The sequence below is a fragment of the Cervus elaphus genome, chromosome 5 (genome assembly GCF_910594005.1).
Source record: "Cervus elaphus chromosome 5, mCerEla1.1, whole genome shotgun sequence".
Classification (NCBI taxonomy): Eukaryota; Metazoa; Chordata; class Mammalia; order Artiodactyla; family Cervidae; genus Cervus; species Cervus elaphus.
The window spans coordinates 18,375,753-18,393,419 of NC_057819.1; the positions used below are offsets into that span (position 1 = coordinate 18,375,753).

General features: G+C 46.8%; 1 protein-coding gene across 2 annotated transcripts in view; it reads right to left on the minus strand.

The window, feature by feature from the left end:
- Positions 1 to 2,429, minus strand: part of ATP2A2 (ATPase sarcoplasmic/endoplasmic reticulum Ca2+ transporting 2) — a 57,631-nt gene extending 55,202 nt beyond the window's left edge. For both annotated transcript variants that reach the window (XM_043901878.1, XM_043901877.1), the window contains exons 1-3: positions 1,635 to 2,429; positions 739 to 756; positions 570 to 652 (exon numbers count right to left, since the gene is read on the minus strand). In XM_043901878.1, the coding sequence (XP_043757813.1) occupies positions 570 to 652; positions 739 to 756; positions 1,635 to 1,752 (219 nt within the window). In that variant the 5' untranslated portion in view covers positions 1,753 to 2,429. The remainder of the gene's footprint in view (positions 1 to 569; positions 653 to 738; positions 757 to 1,634) is intronic.
- Positions 2,430 to 17,667: the final 15,238 nt, after the last annotated feature.

Below are 17,667 nucleotides of genomic sequence, written 5' to 3' on the forward strand. Positions count from 1 at the left end.
ACTCAAGACGGGGGTCCAATTTAGATAAATATACTACCCTAAAGGTCAGTGACCAAATTTGGTCAACAGTGGTGCCATCACTGCCGTCATCATTCTTGTCACTGTCAGAAACAACTGTCACCTTGCCATTACCAGGAAGGGAGAGCAACTGGAATATTCCTTTTGTAAGTTCTATTTACAGACTACAAAGAGCCCAACATCATCTTAGTATGATCTTACACAATGGAAGAACCCAAAACAGAAAAAGCCTTCCAATAAGGAACTTTTTGATATTAAAAACTGATAAACCACAAGAATTTATAAAGACCCTGCTTGCCACATTTGGCAACAATTTCTAAGCGCACTGCAAATGTCAGGCATTCATTTATTTTCTGTACAGGAATGGCGTGTTCTATTTATAATTTTCAAATACCTAGAGTATTTAAAAAAAAACCAAAAACCAAAAACATGAAAACACAGCTTAAATCTCCAAATAAAATGTTCTCACTCAATAGACAGCTGTTTCCTGCTTTTTCATCTAAGGTATAGTCTCAACTTTGGGGAGAGTAAAGAAATTTCTTTATACTTACAAAAGATATACATGCTGCCAACAATAAAATTCTAACTAGTAAGTCTTCAAACTGCTCAATCACAAGTTCCAGCAAGGTTTTTCCTGTTAGAAAGAAACATATTTGTTGTAAATGTCATCTTAAGATCAGCATACAGAGGGGGGAGAAAAAACATGTTAACATTACTTACCTTCTTCAGCCGGTAACTCTGTAGAAATTCATCAGGCAACGTGTCGAGAAGGAAAAGAAAAAAAAATTAAATTTTAGCACTCTGTCTTTCCAAAAAGAATTACTAAATTATCAGTCTTTGAAAGATGCACCTAGATATATGAACATTCAACAGTATTTAATAGAAACCATACCGCAATGCTACCCCAAGAAAATATGCAGTACTTATACTGATCTACTCCGAAACGTGGAAAAGAAAAAAAATTTAGCACTCTTGTCTTTCCAAAAAGAATTACTAAATTACCACTGTCTTTGAAAGATGCACCTAGATATATGAACATTCAACCGTATTTAATAGAAACCATATCAAAATGCTGCCCCAAGAAAGTATGCAGTACTTCTTGTACTGATCTACTCCGAAACGTGAAATTTCATCAATACCTAAGCACGGTTTCTGAAACAAGGAGTCATTTCAGCCCTGTCATCACTTCTGCCAGATGTGTAACTTTGGGTAGTAGGAGAACGGTCAGAGGCATTCTCAACTACAGCGACGCCTCATAAACCGGCTAGGGACGAGAAAATGTCTCGCAGGGCTCAACCCAGATGCAGGAGGCTCATCCCTCCCTCCGCCGTGGCCAGCTGCTGCTGGTGAAGAGCCGCCGAGCTAGCAGCGTGCGGTAAAAGGTCAAGGGCTGGAGCCACGCGGATGTCAAGACGAGGCGCAGACCCGACCCCGGCGCCCCCAGCCTGCAACCCTTCTCCCGCGGGGCCGGCGCGCGGGCTCAACCCGTCGCCTGCAGCCTTCGGCGGGCGCGGAGCCGAAACCCACGAGGTGGAGCCCGGTCAGCCATCTTTCCTGGCTCTCGGGCCCGCGCCGAGCCGCGCGGGGCCCCTGCAGCCCCGGCGCCGGGCACCTACCGTTGGAGCCCCATCTCTCCTTGAGCTTCTTGACCTGCTCCAGGCTCAGGCCGGTGCTCTCGTTGACGCCGAAGTGGCCCAGCACTTCCTCCACCGTCTTTGTGTGCGCGTTCTCCATGGCTGCGGGGGCCCTGCCGGCCTCGCCTCCAGTCCCCGCGGCCTCTTCGCCTCCGCCTCGCACTCGGGCCGCGGGCTCGTGCCACCCCGGGCGCCCAGGCGCGGACTGGTCTTTCCCCCTCCTTCTCCTCCTCCGGCCGCTTCCGCCTCGTCGGGCGCTGAATCACCCCGCGCCCCCTCCCCCAGACAACCGCCCCTCTTGCTGTCCGGCCCTCGCCGGTGCCCGCCCCGGGCACAGCTGGACGGTGGGCAGGCGGGGGGGGGGGGGGTTCCTGACCCTCCCTCCCCTCGTCAGAAGGGAGGGCCTCCTTCACCCCCAACCGCCCGCCGGGAGTGCAGGCCGCGGCCCCGAAGCCCCCTCCCCGTTCTCCTGTGGTGATTCTCAGCCCCGCCCGGACCGGAGGACGGGGTGCTCAGCCGACCCTTGAGAGCGGAACCGAGCGAGGGAGGCGAGCCGGCGGGATGGTGCGCGGAGCGCTCGCCTAGTCCCCTCAGCTCTGCACCCCCGACAGTAGCTGAGGAAACTGCGGCGGAGAAGGAGGTGGCGTCGGGGACGGCTCCGCGGCGGCTGCTCTAATAGCATTTATCCGCGGCTGCCTCCCCTCTCGCCGCCGCCGCGGCATGTGGACGCCGCTCATTGGCCAAGAGGGCCCAGCGCGGCGCGGGCGGCGCGGCCCCGCCCCCTCCCTCCGGCGCCCTCCCTCCCGCGCGACTGGCGCCCACGCGGCCGCGCAAGCCCCGCCCCCTCCCGCGCACCGCCCCCAGGAACCCGGATCGAGGCCTGAGCGCGCTGCGCCCGCGCACTGCACTCTGCGGCCGTCTCTTCGGAGGAGTGCGAGTCCATGGCCTCCTTTTGACTCCTGAGGATCGCGATTCCTACCCCGCTCAACCACCTGCAGACGTAGAACCCAGGAGGGTGGAGGGCTCACGGTGCGTTTCTTGCACTCGCTGCCCCTAGGGAACTGCCTGCCCTTCCGAGTCGGCCTCGAGTTGGGGGTGACCGGGAAGGCGAGGCCGAAGAACCTACGAACTCGGTCGGCGGAGAGCTTCCGGAAGCGTGCTAGGGTTGGTGTCCTTGGCTCGCTCCCTCGCCCTCCGCCCCCAGGGTCGCGCTCTGCGTCCCTAATCTTATATCCTTCAGAGTCCCTCTCACGAACCGAGGAGAGGAATTCCGCAGTTCACATCCCACGCGGCCAAAATCCTTCATCTGTCGCTTCGGGAACACCGCATCCCACACCCCCTGCCGAGAGCTCCACCGCATGCAAATAACCAGCCCTACCTCAGCGCCTTCTGTGCTCAGAGGGAATCCCACTCTGGGGAGAGGAAGAAGGAGGTTTTATCTTTAATATCCCACACAGCCTTTGATACGCAGAAGTCACAGATTACACTATTGTAACTGTTAAATAAGCGAGAGTTGTGCTAGAAGGTGCGTCGCTTGGACATTAAGATCAGGCTATTTTCTAGACTCCCACTCTCCTTGGTAGCAGAAAAAAGGGACTTTAATCCAAAGTCTGCTCTTAAACCTCAGATATTTGCTCTAGAGGTCTGCATAAAACCTGCGTCAACAAAGACCTACTGTATAGCACGGGGAACTCAATAGTCTGTAATAACCTATATGAGAAAAGAATCTGACAATATAGCTATAAAACTGAATTACTTAACTGTACACCTGGAACTAACAAAACGTTGTAAATTAACTATTCTAGGTTAAAAAGTAAAACATTTTTTAAAACTATGTAGCATCAAGATAAAGAGAATTTTGCTAATATAAAAAAATTAGACTAGTGGGACTTCCTTGATGGTCCAGTGGCTAAGTAAGACTCCATACTCCCAATGTAGGCGGCCCAGGTTCCATCCCTGGTCAGAGAACTAGATTCCTCCACGCTGCAATTAAAGATCCAGAATGCTGCAACTAAGACCCGGTGCAGGCAAATAAATAAATAGACTGTTTAACAGGTAAAAAGACCTTCGCATTGAGTTCAGGAGCAAAAGGTGAACATATTCGCATCACAGAGCAATTTTCTTAAGGGACTGTGCGGCAGGATGAAGCATGTAGTCTGCTTTTGTGTTTGGCTATGATGTACCATCCACACCAGCCAAAGCAGAACAAAAATCACCTCAGCTAAGATAAAGTCCTTTAACAGATGCAAATCACAGTGCATTACCGGGTTGAAAAAAATCAGGCAGGTCATTTAATTATTTCCAAGGTGTGGAGGCTGGTATGCAGTTTTGATTGATACTTGGAAAAGGACCAACAAAACCCTACACCAAACAAACAAACAAAAATTCTAGTGCATGGCAGTGCACTAAGAGAAACAAGGTAGAAACTGGTTAGGTCACAGGAATGGAGCCTCCTCCAGGAGGAACAGGTGATTGCATGGTGGGGGTGTGGTAATGGAGGGCTGGGGGTTCTTTTCTTACTCAGACCAGGTCTGCTGCACTTCTTACCCATTCTGCCTCACCCCAGTGAGGGTAGAAAGGCAAGAGGATTGTTAACCTTCTCAGTCTGGAAATTATCTTGAGCATTTGACTTTGGATCCACGGCTCAGTCTCTGCTTGGAGTTGTCAGCACTTCTGCTTCTTGAGAGGCTCCTGATCAGGGCTTTTGTACTGAATGCTGTTCCCCAGATCTTCGAGCTCCTTGTTCCATGTTATCTTTCAGATCTCAGCTTACATGTTACCTCCTCAGTGATATCTTGACTGACTACCGTAAAGGGCTAGGGCTACCCTCCCTGGTCACACTGGCTATCACATTCTTTTATTTTCTTCACAGCACTTACCACTGATGTGTTTTCTGCTTAGCTGTTTACTGCCTGTTTCCTCCTACTAGGATGTAAGCTCCATGAGGACAGGAGCTTGTCTAGCTTGTCCATCATTAGGATGAAGAAGACCCCTGGTATCTATCATTTATAGAATGCCTACTGTTTTGAGTGAATGACAGAGTTCCCACCATCCCTAATCTATCAATGACTTGCAAAGGGCCGGGCCATGGGAGGGCCCCAGCAAGTTTTTGCTGAACTCAAGTTTATTGATTTCCAATTAGTGAAATAAACAGGTGGTTGTGTTAGTCGCTCAGTTGTGTCTGACTCTTTGTGACTCCACGGACTGTAACCCACCAGGATTCTCTGTGCATGGAATTCTCCAGGCAAGAATATTGGAGTGGGTTGTCATGACCTTCTCCAGAATCTTCCTGACCCATGGATAGAACCCGAGTCTTCCACATGTCAGGCAGATTCTTTACCATCTGAACCACCAGGGAAGCCCTGTTGCCTCATGTGAATGACTGTGAAGCTTAGGTTTAAAGCAAATGAAAACAAAGCGAAGCAGCATTATAGGTTTCTCAGAGATGAGCATATGTGTAAGTTCATATTGGTAGTGTTACCAGACTGTTCTTTACAAGTCTTCTATTTCCCGGAGGTTGGAATACAGCTATTCCTCAACTTACCATGGGATTATGTCCTGATAAACCCATCATAAGCTGAAAATGTCATAAGTCAAAAATGCATGTAATACACATAATATACTCCTGGGCTTCATAACTTAGCCTAGCCTACCTTCAACGTGCTCAACACACATTAGCCTACAGTTGGGCAAAATCACCTAACACAAAATCTATTTTATAATAAAGTGTTGAATATCTCATGTGATTTATTTAAAGTGAAAAACAAGATGGCTTTAAGTGTATCAGTGTTTACTCTTCATGATCTGTGTGGCTAATTGGGAGCTGCAGTTGGCTGCTGCTGCTCAGCATGTTAAGAGAGGGTGATAGTGTGTATTGATGGCCTGGGAAAAGATCAAAATTAAGCTTTTGCTGAATATGTGTTGCTTTCACATCATCATAAAGTCGAAAAATTATAATTCAAATCATCATGAGTCAGGAACTGTCTGTGTTCCCTTAAACTGAAACAGTGTGCTTTTAAGCCTGGGCTTGGCCCTTTCTATGTCACATACCAATTATGCCCTTGGTTCCTCAACCCATTGGTGTCTCTAAAATATGTTGTTTAGAGGTTGCCAAAATTTAGCAAAACATAGCCTTCCAAAGGCAGAAAGATCCAGTTACTCTTAAGTAGAAATCAATTTATGCTCAATGGATTTTATACACATACTTCTTGTTAATAAGGTTAAGCAAAGTAAGAATGGGTTTTAGAAATAGTTGACCCTTGAACAACACAGGTTTGAACTGTGTGGGTCCACATATATTCAGCTTTTTTTCTTATAGTGAATACTGGAGTACTACATTATCTGTGGTTGGTTGAATCCTTGGATTTGGAACTACGGATGTGGAGGAACTGTGTATGGGGGCCAAGTCAGATTTTCAACCTCATAAAGGGTGGACACTCCAAACCCTGTGTTGTTCAAGAGTCAGCTGTACTATATATATAAAATAATATATATATAGTAAATATATATATTTATTTATTTAATCAAGGGCTGTAGGTATATTCAATCAGTTGGGGGCAGGGAGAGGAAATAGAGAAACTGTGATTCAGAAAGATGCATGATTTGATCAAAGACCCTCAAAGGAATGAATAAAGGAGGATATTAGCTGGTAGTAGGCATATGTGCTCAGATGTGTCTGACTCCTTGAGAGCCCGTGGACTATAGTCCGTCAAGTCCCTCTGTCCATGGAATTTTCCAGGCAAGAATACTGGAATGGTTTGCCATTTCCTACTCCAGGGGATCTTCCCAATCCAGGGATAGAACCGGCATCTCCTGTGTCTCCTGAATTGGCAGGTAGATTCTTTACCACTGTGCCACCTGGGAAGCTGGTAGTAGGCAGGCTGGTTTAAAAAGCTAGGTAGAGACTTCCCTGGTGGTCCAGGGACTAAGACTGGAAGCTCCCAATGCAGGGGGCCCAGGTTCGATTCCTGGTTGAGGAACTAGATCCCACATGCCACATCTAAAGATCCCACATGTGTACATTCTAAGTCTCTTCAGTCGTGTCCAACTCTTTGGGACCCTGTAGATGGTAGCCCCTGGCTTCTCTGTCCATGGGATTCTCTAGGAAAGAATACTGGAGTGGGTTGCCATTTCCTTCTCCAGGGGATCTTCCCGACCCAGGGATCTGCTGCAACTAAGACCCGGCACAGCCAAATAAATAAATATTAAGAAGGAAAAAAAAAAAAGCTAGGTAAACAGAAAAGGCCCAGTAGAAAAAAATGACATGCCAACCTCCCAACGCTCTGCAACCCTCCCATGAGACAATGGAGATGTAAAAGGTAGTCTGTTCCATATTTGGACAGCTCTAATCATTAAAGCAGTTTCATTCTGGGCTGAATCCACCTCCCACTAACAACTTCTATACATTGGCTCTTATTTAACCCTCTGGAGTAACCCTGAATAAGTTTAATCTCTCCTCTGTGTGAGATCCCTTCCAATATTTCAAGGTATTTATCGTGCTCTGTGAGTCTCTTCTCTCAGGTAAAAAGAACCGCTCTATCTCTGAGCTGTGATGTGTATAGCAGGAGTCGGCAACCCCTCAGCATCCTTGTCATCCTGTTGTGGAGACACCCTGAAGACAGCACTGAAGACAGGATCTCGCAGTGGAGTCATCACTGTCCACCTTTGTTTCCATGCTTTCTCCTGCACATTGTTGATTTGTGTGAACAATCAATTAAAAAATGAGTCCTGTGTATATAAACTGCAGTCATTTAATCTTCCCATCGTCTAACTTGCACTGTTGATCATTTTTAACCCAGGTACTGAACTCTGACTATAATGGGATGTTTTCCTGTTCACTTTGGCCCATCTTTGCAGCCCACTGTGGTCTTTGGAGTCTTCATCTTTAAGGGATGTTTTAGCTGTATGCCTCAACTTGGGTTACACACAACTTTGATAAGCATGGCTTCTGTCAACTGCTGCAAATCAACTTGACTACAGGTCTCAAAGTCAGGAAAGTGAAAATCTTACAACACACTCTCCTGCCTCCTTATTTTGAGTAACATGTTATTATACAGATCATTATTTTGGTTGTACACCTGATGTAGTCAGCTTGACTTGAGGATCATGCCATATGGAAAATACATGTTTATATACTAGACCAGAACTGGTACACTAAGGTGTTTACACTGAAAGGTAAGTGGGAATTAAAGCCATCCAACTTTGTTACATCTGCTGTCTCTTAGTGACTCTGGAACACAAGCTCATGGAGTGGAATGCCAGGCAAAATCGCCTGCGCTATTACATTCTATGTTATGTAAATTGTTAAGCAGCCCTCCATGGGCTGACATGGCCTGCAGTTGCCCAGCTTTACAACCAAAGGAAGAGCCCAGCGTCAGCAACAGAGACATCTGTGGCTTAATGGATAGGGGAGCTTACACATCTGAAGCAAGGTCCTAGAGCGACACCCTGTGTGCCACAGATGGCAGGCAGGACGTGGTGGCAGTCTTTGCTCCCAAGGGGAATGGGAAATTGATGTCAGGTTGACTTATTAGTTACCAGGGAAACCAGCAGAGGGACATGCTCCTCATCACCACTTTGATAAGCCAGCACAGGCTGGGGGCTCGGGCAACTATGTAGGAAGGTCAGTCCTGTGCGTATGGTGTACGTCAAGCTGGTGCTCATTGGACAGGAGATGTGTAAAGAGCAAGAGAACAGACATCGTGAGCGGCCTGGCCACACATAAAGTCTCTCAAGGTAATTATGGGATGTACGGGATGTTAGTCCACTATTATTATCTAGCCCACCTTTCTGGTCCACCTTTCTGGTCCATAAGGACTTGACGAGAGGACTCTGTCAAATGTGTTGCTAAGATCTATGTAAATTTTCTACAACAGTCCACAGTCTAGTGATCTTTTCAGCGAAATGTATCCAGGTTGGCGTCGCTTGTGTTACTGATCACATGTCAGTGCCTAGTGACCACTTTTTCTACATGCCCACAAACTATAGCTTTAACATTTGAGAACTTGCCAAACTTAACAGATTGTCTTTTCCAGAATTTGGCCCTCTCCCATTAATAAGCATTCTTTTGATGGCTAAGTGTTAATATGAAAAAAGGACTTACTGGGAAGTAGATCCAATTCAGAACAGTTTGACCCAGGTGCTCAAATAAACTAACAGGATCTCTCTCCATCTCTTGACTGTGCTGTTTTGCTTTGCTTTTTACTGTCTTGAGAGCTCTCTCCAGGTAGTAGCAGATAGAGCCCCAGTGTCTTCAGTTTACAGTCCACAAGTTTAGCATTCTCAATGGAAGGACAGGGCTAATAGTTTCTCTGGGTCACGTGTCCACCCCTGGAAGCAGGGACTGTGGACAGCTCCATCTGAACTACACGGAAAGAGCGGGGGAGAAGTTCTCAAGGCTGTGGTTTTCAAGCTTTGGCGTGTATCAGCGGGCGTAGGGGGATGGGGGGGCAGGGACAGTGGTGTGGGTGGTGTGCTCCAGAATTCTGTCATTAGGTCTGGGATGGAGACCAAGAATTTGCATTTCTAACAAGTTCCCAGGTGATGTACATGCTGCAAATTCAGGATCCATACCCTGAAAAACAATAGCCCAGAGGGAGGTCTTGGTGCTATTGCCAGAAGGAGAGGAACAGATGTTGGGCTAGCAAAACGAAAGATGTCTACTTCACTGAGAAATGTCAAAGATCTAACAGGTTGGGAGGAATAAGAGGTAAAGAGCACGGAGCACTGGAAATCTTGTTTGGAGACACCCTGTATTCTTCCATGGTACCTTTCAGTTTCATCTGCCCTATGTCCACCACAACCTCCCCTCCAATTCTAAGCTCCTGTCACACTGGACAATTATCTGCTCCTCCAAACCTTTGCTCAGGCTGTTCCTGCTGCTTGGGTGTGCCTGGTGAACACCAAGATGAAGGCTCAGACCCCACCCGAGTGGGGTGGGCTTCCCTGATAAGGATCCTCTCCATCACTTCCAACCTCATCACCTAGAAAATTAATTGTGCCTTATTCTGTGTCCCTCGGGGGTCACTCAACTCTACTATAGTAACTTAGGTTTATGTTCTATATCTCTGGCTGATCCTTTTCAGTGCTCTTTTCATGCACATCCCCCTCTCCTACTCAACCTGAGATGTGCAGTGTCCTGTGATTGAGTACTTAGCATTCTTCCCCACCTGAATCTTACCATAGGTCCATTGGTTTAAACCTCACCAAAATATTGATGTCCATTTGTATGTTCAGATCCCTAAACCCAGCTATCTCACTTTGACATTTAACTGGGACTTGTCATCTGAGAATGACAAGTGTGTTGGGTGGGGCGACCATCTCTCTGAGAAGTGAGCCATGAATTATTATTACATCCATTTGCATATTCAGAGCTGAGAAGAACAGCATCTGGGGCAGAAAGAAAAGCAAAGGGGACAAACACATGAATAGTACTCTTACGGCACTTATCACTAGCATCTATTCATCTGATTATAAACTCCAGGACAGCAGGGATCATATGCATTTAGGATATGTGCACAAGAACTTCCCTGGAGGTCCATGCTTCTACTGCAGGGGTGCAGGTTCGATCTCCAGCTGGGGGACTAAGATTCCATAAGCCATGGCATGGTCAAAAAGATAAAAAAAGGGATATATGCACAGTGATTGGGCTTGCCTGGTAACTCAGATGGTAAAGGATCCGACTGGAATACAGGAGATCCCTGGGTCAGGAAGATCCCCTGGAGGAGGAAATGGCTGCCCACTCCAGTATTCTTGGCTGTAGAATCCCGTGGACAGAGCAGCCTGGCAGGCTACAGTCCATGGAGTTGCAGAGATTCAACAGAGATACAACTGAGCAACTAAGCACGCAGGCACAGTGATGAATGAACTCATGATATTTACTTGCCTTAAGGACTTTGAGGGTCCCTTGTGTCCCCAGTGCCTAGCACAGTGTGGGGGCCCTGTGGCAAGTGCTCAGTACATGTCCATATACCACATCAATTAATGAGGCCCTTCACTTCCTTTGTTATTATTGCTCTGGGGGGGGGGGGAGTTGCCATTAAAAAAAAAAAAAATTAAGGAAAAGAAACCCATACAGCACAGTGCCAAAGTACTGTGGAATGGTTTTCAAAACCATAGCTCCCTGATGGGATAATGTAGTTTAAATATAGCAGCTATTTTCCCCTCCAGTCGGTTTGTTCTTTGATTTTTGTGGAAAGATTTCAAAAGTTCTCCTCTCCTTCCTCAACCCCCACCCACCCTACCCCGCCCCGCCCCGCCCCGCCCCGCAACATGCTCAGACCTTAAACAGCAAAACACTTAAAATGCGGAGATGACAGGGCCTCCTGAGCCTGGTAGAAAAATGAACGGTGATTAAATGCAATTTTTAATTTTAAGTGATGAGTTACTCTGGTTCTGCCTTCCCCACTGGGGCGCCAGGGTGTTGCTCTAGCAGTAGTGGTAGCACAGTGAGCAGGTAGTTTCCGTCGGGCAGGGATTCAAGGACTGTGAATGCGGTGGACAAATTCCTAGAACAGGATCTCTGTTCCCAAGCTGACCAGCTCGCTCCCTGGATGTCTCACAATAGGAAAAAAAGTGGGGGTGGGTGGGAAATGGAGCTGGCAGAGGCATGTTTAGGTCTCCTACTGTGATCCCGCTGGAGTTACCTGATAGTTCACAAAAGCTCCCAGGAGGCTGGCTGCCCTCCCAAGTCACCTTGTGATTCTCTTCTGATTTGGGAGAGGGGAAGGGAGGGGGACACCGAGTATCCAGAGGGAAGCATGTCTGACGAGCCTGATCCACTCCATCTGGGACGATGCATCATGGCCCCACCTGGCTCCAGCAGCCTGCTGATGCCGAAGCAATGATTTTCTCCCGCACACCCCCACCTCTCCGGTCCCTCTGCAGCCTGCCCAGCCTTCATCTTCCCCTGAGAGGAGAAGCTCTCGGCTTCTCTCATTTGTAAGACTTCCCCTCACTTCCTAGGCCTTGCCTTCTTTTCCACAATCCCTTGGCTCCTTTCTCCCAGCTGGGCTTCTCTCCATCTGCCACCCCTCTGTGAGGTGGGGCTGACAGCCCCCCTGTCCAGTGCTCTCATGTGGGTGCCCTGGGGACAGCCCTGTCAGTTCATTAGTCCTCCGGCACCACCCAGATCTTGTCCTGGTTTGGAGACCGATACATCCATTGGAAGGTCCTGTCTCATGTCTCACTTGCTGGAGTTCAGAGCTAAAGACAACCGCCTCCCATTCTCTTAGCTGCTTGCCATCTCCAAGGGTGGTAGGACACAGGACACCTGCTCTAGTCACAAGCTTAACTTGTGAAACTTCTCAGGTGGGTCCAATCTGCTAGATGGGGGCTGGGTGGAGTAGAAGAAAGAAGAAGCTTGGCCTGAGCTGTTTGCAAACATCATACATTTCTCTTCCATGACTCATCAGAGGAGAGCAGAGTCCTCCCTCTTCCTGGAATGCAGCAAACCCATGGCCAACTTCTACCTCCATCCGACCCCCAAATAAAACCACCCACACATAGAGTTTTGGCCTCAGAAATCACATCCGCCCGCCCCCCTCACCCCCACCCCTCAAAGATCTGACATGGCAGCTTGGAGAGGCGGGCATTTTGAGGCCTCAGAAGAACAGCCTTCTAAGAGAATTCTCTGACCGGAGAAAGAGGTGGCTACAGAAGCAGCCTGGTGACTTGAAAGCAAAGAAAGTGCATGTGTTGTCAGGATGGGTCTTTTCAAGAAAAGCACTTTTACCACCCTATCCCTCACTTCCCCCAACCTTTCTGTTTAGTAGCCTTCCTAATACAAAATCTGGGATAGACAACATTTGGGTCGGTCTAGTCCGGCTTGATTTCAGTGGTGGTAGGTACAAAGATTCTGGAAAAAAGAAATAGGCAGACACAGATAAAAAGAAAGGAAAGGAGACAAAAAAGAAGACATCATTTATCAGACCCTTATTTGCCAAGCATGTGATGTTGTTGTCTCACTCCATCCTCAGGACAAGCCTGTCTGGTAGGTATCATTATCATCTCTGTTTTCCAGACACTGATGGCTGATTCTCAGAGAGGTTAAGTCATTTGCAGAAATCATACAATTAGAAATCACCATTCAGTAAACAGTGTGGTGGGAATAGAAGATTATGTGTACGGAGAAGAGTTAGATTGGAGCTGTTCCTCACACCCTGAAATGCAATCAATTTTGTATGGGAAAGAGAGTTAAGCGGCGGGGTGGGGTGGGGGAGGCAATTAAAAGAAGCAACAAAAGCATAAATGTGTGGAAGGGAGATAAATTCATAAGTACTTCAGATAAAGAAACGTTTTAAATTTGCATAACAAAGTGTTATGAAACAAACTGAGGGAATATACGCATAGAGTTTTGAAAGAAACTAGATGAAAAAACTTTTCCTGCCAGGAGTCCGAGTCAATGACTGCATAGAAGCACACAGAGAAAGACACAGGCACAGAGGTCTCAACTGGTGCAAATATCTCTGTGGCTGGTCCCTGGACCAGGGTAATTACCTGGTCCCAGATCAGGCCCACTGAGGTAAGGGGAGGAGATCATTCTGCAGAACTACATCCTCCCCAGGGTGGGGAGCACAGGGAGCTGAGAAACTGGCAAAGCAGAAAGTTACATCCGCTGAAAACTGCACAAGACGGCTTCTGCCAGCAGAATGCGGTGACCTGAGCTGGAACTCTGCCAGGACAGTGGGATTAGATTCCCAAGCGCTGGCCAAAATGGGCCCTGGGATTTTTATTTTTATTCGTTTTCCATTACAACTGCACAGCAACGCAAACAAGCCCCAAAACAACGTGAGCCACCGAGAGTCATTTTTCCTCTGCGGGGTGCCATCCTGATACCACACAAGCTGCTGACCTTATCTCCCTGAAGTTTAGAATTGACAGTTTGATTACTCACTTCCCTACCAACGATAATGGGAGAAAGGCGCAATTGCCCAACTAAAGCCATGTGCACACAAAAAGGGATATAAAGCAAGACCTGCACGTTGAGCCCCTCATAAACAAGAATAAAAACTTGAGAAGTCAGTGGAAATCTAAGAAAAATTAGGTCTAGTCCTTCCAGTCCCGCAAGGTCGGGGCGTGGGCACTGGGATTGAAAGATACCTGATTGCAGGCAAATGAATGTCAATTACAAGTGTGGGGTGGGGAGGGAAGGGAAAGGGCTTAGTGTTAGAGGTCAGACTAATGACTCTCTCAGAGGGTACTTTGTACACATATTTTCATATTTTTGACTACAGACATACAGATCCCCAAACAATTTTGCAAAGTGCACTATCTTTCATTTTTTAGCTTGTACATAAACCTCACCAATTCTGTGCACGTCCTGCATCTGGCTTTTACTCACCATTATGGAGCTGTTTCTTATGTAGCTCTAGTTATTTCACTTGTGTTGCTATGCCGTTACCTATATTTTTAAAATAAACAAGTAAAACAACACAGATAAAACTGAGATCCTCATTGCTGCCTTTCCCCTAGAGTCCATCTTATACATAGTTTCCAATGTTAGGTTTCCCAGATAAAATCAAAGATGAGGATTCCACTTTCTCTCTTCCCAAAACACCTAGCTCTGTTTGTTTTTTCCTCTGCTTCCAAAATTAATGAGATTTCATTTAAAGCTGCCAAATTTTACATTGCAGGTGCCTGTACATAGACTGTCTGGTTTGCACTATAGAGAATTCATCTTTGTGTAACAGTCAGGTCCCACCCCCAATTTCAGACTGAGAATGCTGCTTGAAGAAAGCGGAAGTCAGCATTGCCATGGGGTCTGGCACTGCAGGGAACCTGGCTGATGGCAATTTCTCGACTGGCAGGCTTTTGATAGAGTCTTAATATTAAAAGAGAATCAAGAAAAACCTACAGGTCAGGAGCAATTTTTCACTCACTTCCACCCTCCTTTCCCATTGGGAATATTTCAGTTATCTGAAAGGCAGAATGCCCAGATATCTGCATACAAACTTTCCTTTTGGTCTTTCCTCTGAGCTACTACAATAATTCTTATGCTTTAGCATGCCTGAGAAATATTGTATAGGAGGGTTGTTTACATTAAATCACATATTTTACACATTGTTGGCAATTGAAGAGACTTTCAGGGGTGTTTTCTTGCTTGATTTTGAGTATTTTTTTGGCTGTGCTAGGTCTTCCTTGTGGGGCACAGGCTTCTCTAGTTGTGGTGCAAGGGTATACCTGCCCCACGGCATGTGGGATCTTAGTTCCCTGACCAGGGATCAAACCTGGGTCCCCTGCACTGCAAGACGGATTCTTAACCACTGGACTACTGGGGAAGTCCCCAGGAGTGGTTCTGACCACAGTTAGTTTTCCCTTTGTTTGTCATATATATGATGTCTTTCCTTTGTTTAAGTTTTCAGTAAATGCTAGTTAGTACTATTGTTATTATTGAAGTATATAACAAAAATTTGCAAAAATAGTGGAAGGACAAAATTGATCTGTGGTATCATGGAAAATGGCCAGTATGTATGGAGATGATGCTTTGGGTCTTCCAGACACTGTGTTCTGGGGTGGACTAGGCGGCCTGATGAGATGTGACAGGTGAGCCTGCCATACCATACATGTGGGGTCCACTACACAGCAGACAGGCTTCCACCTTGTTTTGTTACTGAGCTAACCTTTGGCTTCCCAGGTAGCACTGGTGGTAAAGAACCCACCTGCCAATGCAGGAGGCATAAGAGATGAGGGCTCGATCCCTGGGCCGGGAAGATCCCCTGAAGGAGGGCACAGCAAGCCACTCCAGTATTCTTGCCTGGAGAATCCAATGGACAGAGGAGCCTGGTGGGCTACAGGCCATAGGGTCACAAAGAGTCGGACACGACTGAAGGGGCTTAGTATGTTAACCTCTGGCACGTGTATAGTTGGATTTTACGGTGCCCTCCCTCTTTTTTAAAAAATTGTGGTAAAAAGCATGGTAAAATGGTTTATGATTGTGACCATTTTTAAAATGTAGAGTACAGTAGTATTAACTACATGCACATTGACAGACAACAGGTCTCTAAAACATTTTCATCCTCTAAGACTCTATACCCATTGAACAACATTGCTCCTCTTTCCCCTCCCCCAAGCCCCTGGCCATTTGGAGGGGAGGGGCAGAAAAACATATATTTTCTGTTTCTAAGAGTTTGACTACTTTACATATCTCATATAAGTGGAATCATGCTGTACTTGTCTTTTTATGATTGGCTTATTTCACTTAGCGTAATGTCCTCAAGGTTCATATGCACTGTAGCAAGTGTCAGAATTTCCTTTTTTTTTTAAAGGCTGAATAACATTCCATTGTTTGGATAGACCATATTTTCTTTACCTGTTCATCTGCTGATGGGCAATTAGGTTGCTTCCACCTCTTGGCTATTGTGAATAATGCAACAGTGAATGTGAGTGTGCCAATCTCTGCAAGATTCCACTTTCAATTCTTTTGGACATATCCCCAAAAGGAGATTGCTGGATCATATGGTAGTTCTATTCTTAATTTTTTTAGGAACCTCTATACTGTTTTCCAGAGAGGCTGCCCCATTTTACATTCCCATCAACAGTAGTGCTCCACTGGGACTCCCCTGGTAGTCCAGTGGTAAGGAATCCACTTTCCAATGCAGGGGACACAGGTCTGATCCCTGGTCCAGGAAGATTCCATAACTAAGCCTGTGCATCACAGCTTCTGTGCCAATGCTCTAGAGCCCAACAGTCACAACTCCTGAGCCCAGGAGCTGCAACTACAGAAACCACGACAATGAGAAGCCTGCACATTGCATCTAGAGTAGCTCCTGCTCACTGCAACTAGAGAAAGCCCATGCAGCAGTGAACACTCAGCACAGCCAAAAATAAGTAAGTAAAAAGCAAAACGGTAGTGCTCCACTTCGTTCTGATCCTTGCCACACTGTCCTGCATTGCCCCACCAGTTTGGTGAACTCACCTTTCATCTGTTCTCTAGCCTGCTAGTTCAACTCACCACAGGAGGTGCTCGGCACTCTGGCAGCCCCAGCCCATCCGTCCCCCTTCAGGTAACCCTCCAAGAGTGATTCCAAATGAAGTGGGGCTCAGGCACAGACCCCAAGTTCCTGGTCACCAAACCATCTCAGATTCCCTATTAGTTGCTTTTTACTTTCTAAATCTGGGAAGCGTTGCCACTTCTTATTTTCCTCCTCTTTCTTCTAAGAAAGGAGATGTACCTGTCAGCCTCATTCCGTCATTTTTCTGCTCTTGAGGCCACTGAAGTGGATGAAATAGGCTCTCAGAAGCCCAGGTGCACAGAATCTAAACTTTAGTAAAAACTTTGTCTCCTTTCTCTGCTCCTCAGGGTCACCTGTTGCTCTAAGGGTTTGATAGCACAGAACTCTTAAAGGGAAAAGCCCAATTGTTGTTGTTTTAGTCATTAAGTCATGTCCGACTCTTTTGCAACCCCAAGGATTGTAGCCTATTAGCCTCCTCTGTCCATGGAATTCTCCAGGTAAGAATACTGGAGTGGGTTTACATTTCCTTCTCCAAGGAATCTTCCTGACCCAGGGAGCAAACCCGCGTCTCCTGCATTTCAGGTGGGTTCTTTGCCACCGAGCCACCAAGGAAGCCCGAAAAGCCCAGAGTCGTGCACAATTCAAGTCCCAAGTCACAAAAGGATAGAGTCCTTGCTCAGATCTTTCCCTTAAGCTCCACATCAGACCAAAAATTTATAGTTTCTTTGTAAAACCACCTCACTGGGCAAACTGGCTCACTGCTAATCCTAAGCCTGGGTATTGTGAATCATCTTCTAACCAGGGTTGGTCTAGTACGAATAACTTCCCACCTATGCCTGATTTATTCAGTTTCAGTTGTAGATTCAACCTGCTGGTGTTCAGAAGTCCACCTCAGACTTGCGAGGAAGGGCAGCAGGTATGGAAGGAGACATAAAGACCTTCTGGAACCATATTCTCTAGTTTCAGTGATGGATAGAGTTGGACAGAGAGGAGGGAGAAAAGGTTCAAAACAGTCTTCTCCCTCAGCCCAGAATTCTCAGGCTGAGTACTTATTGAGGCTGTCT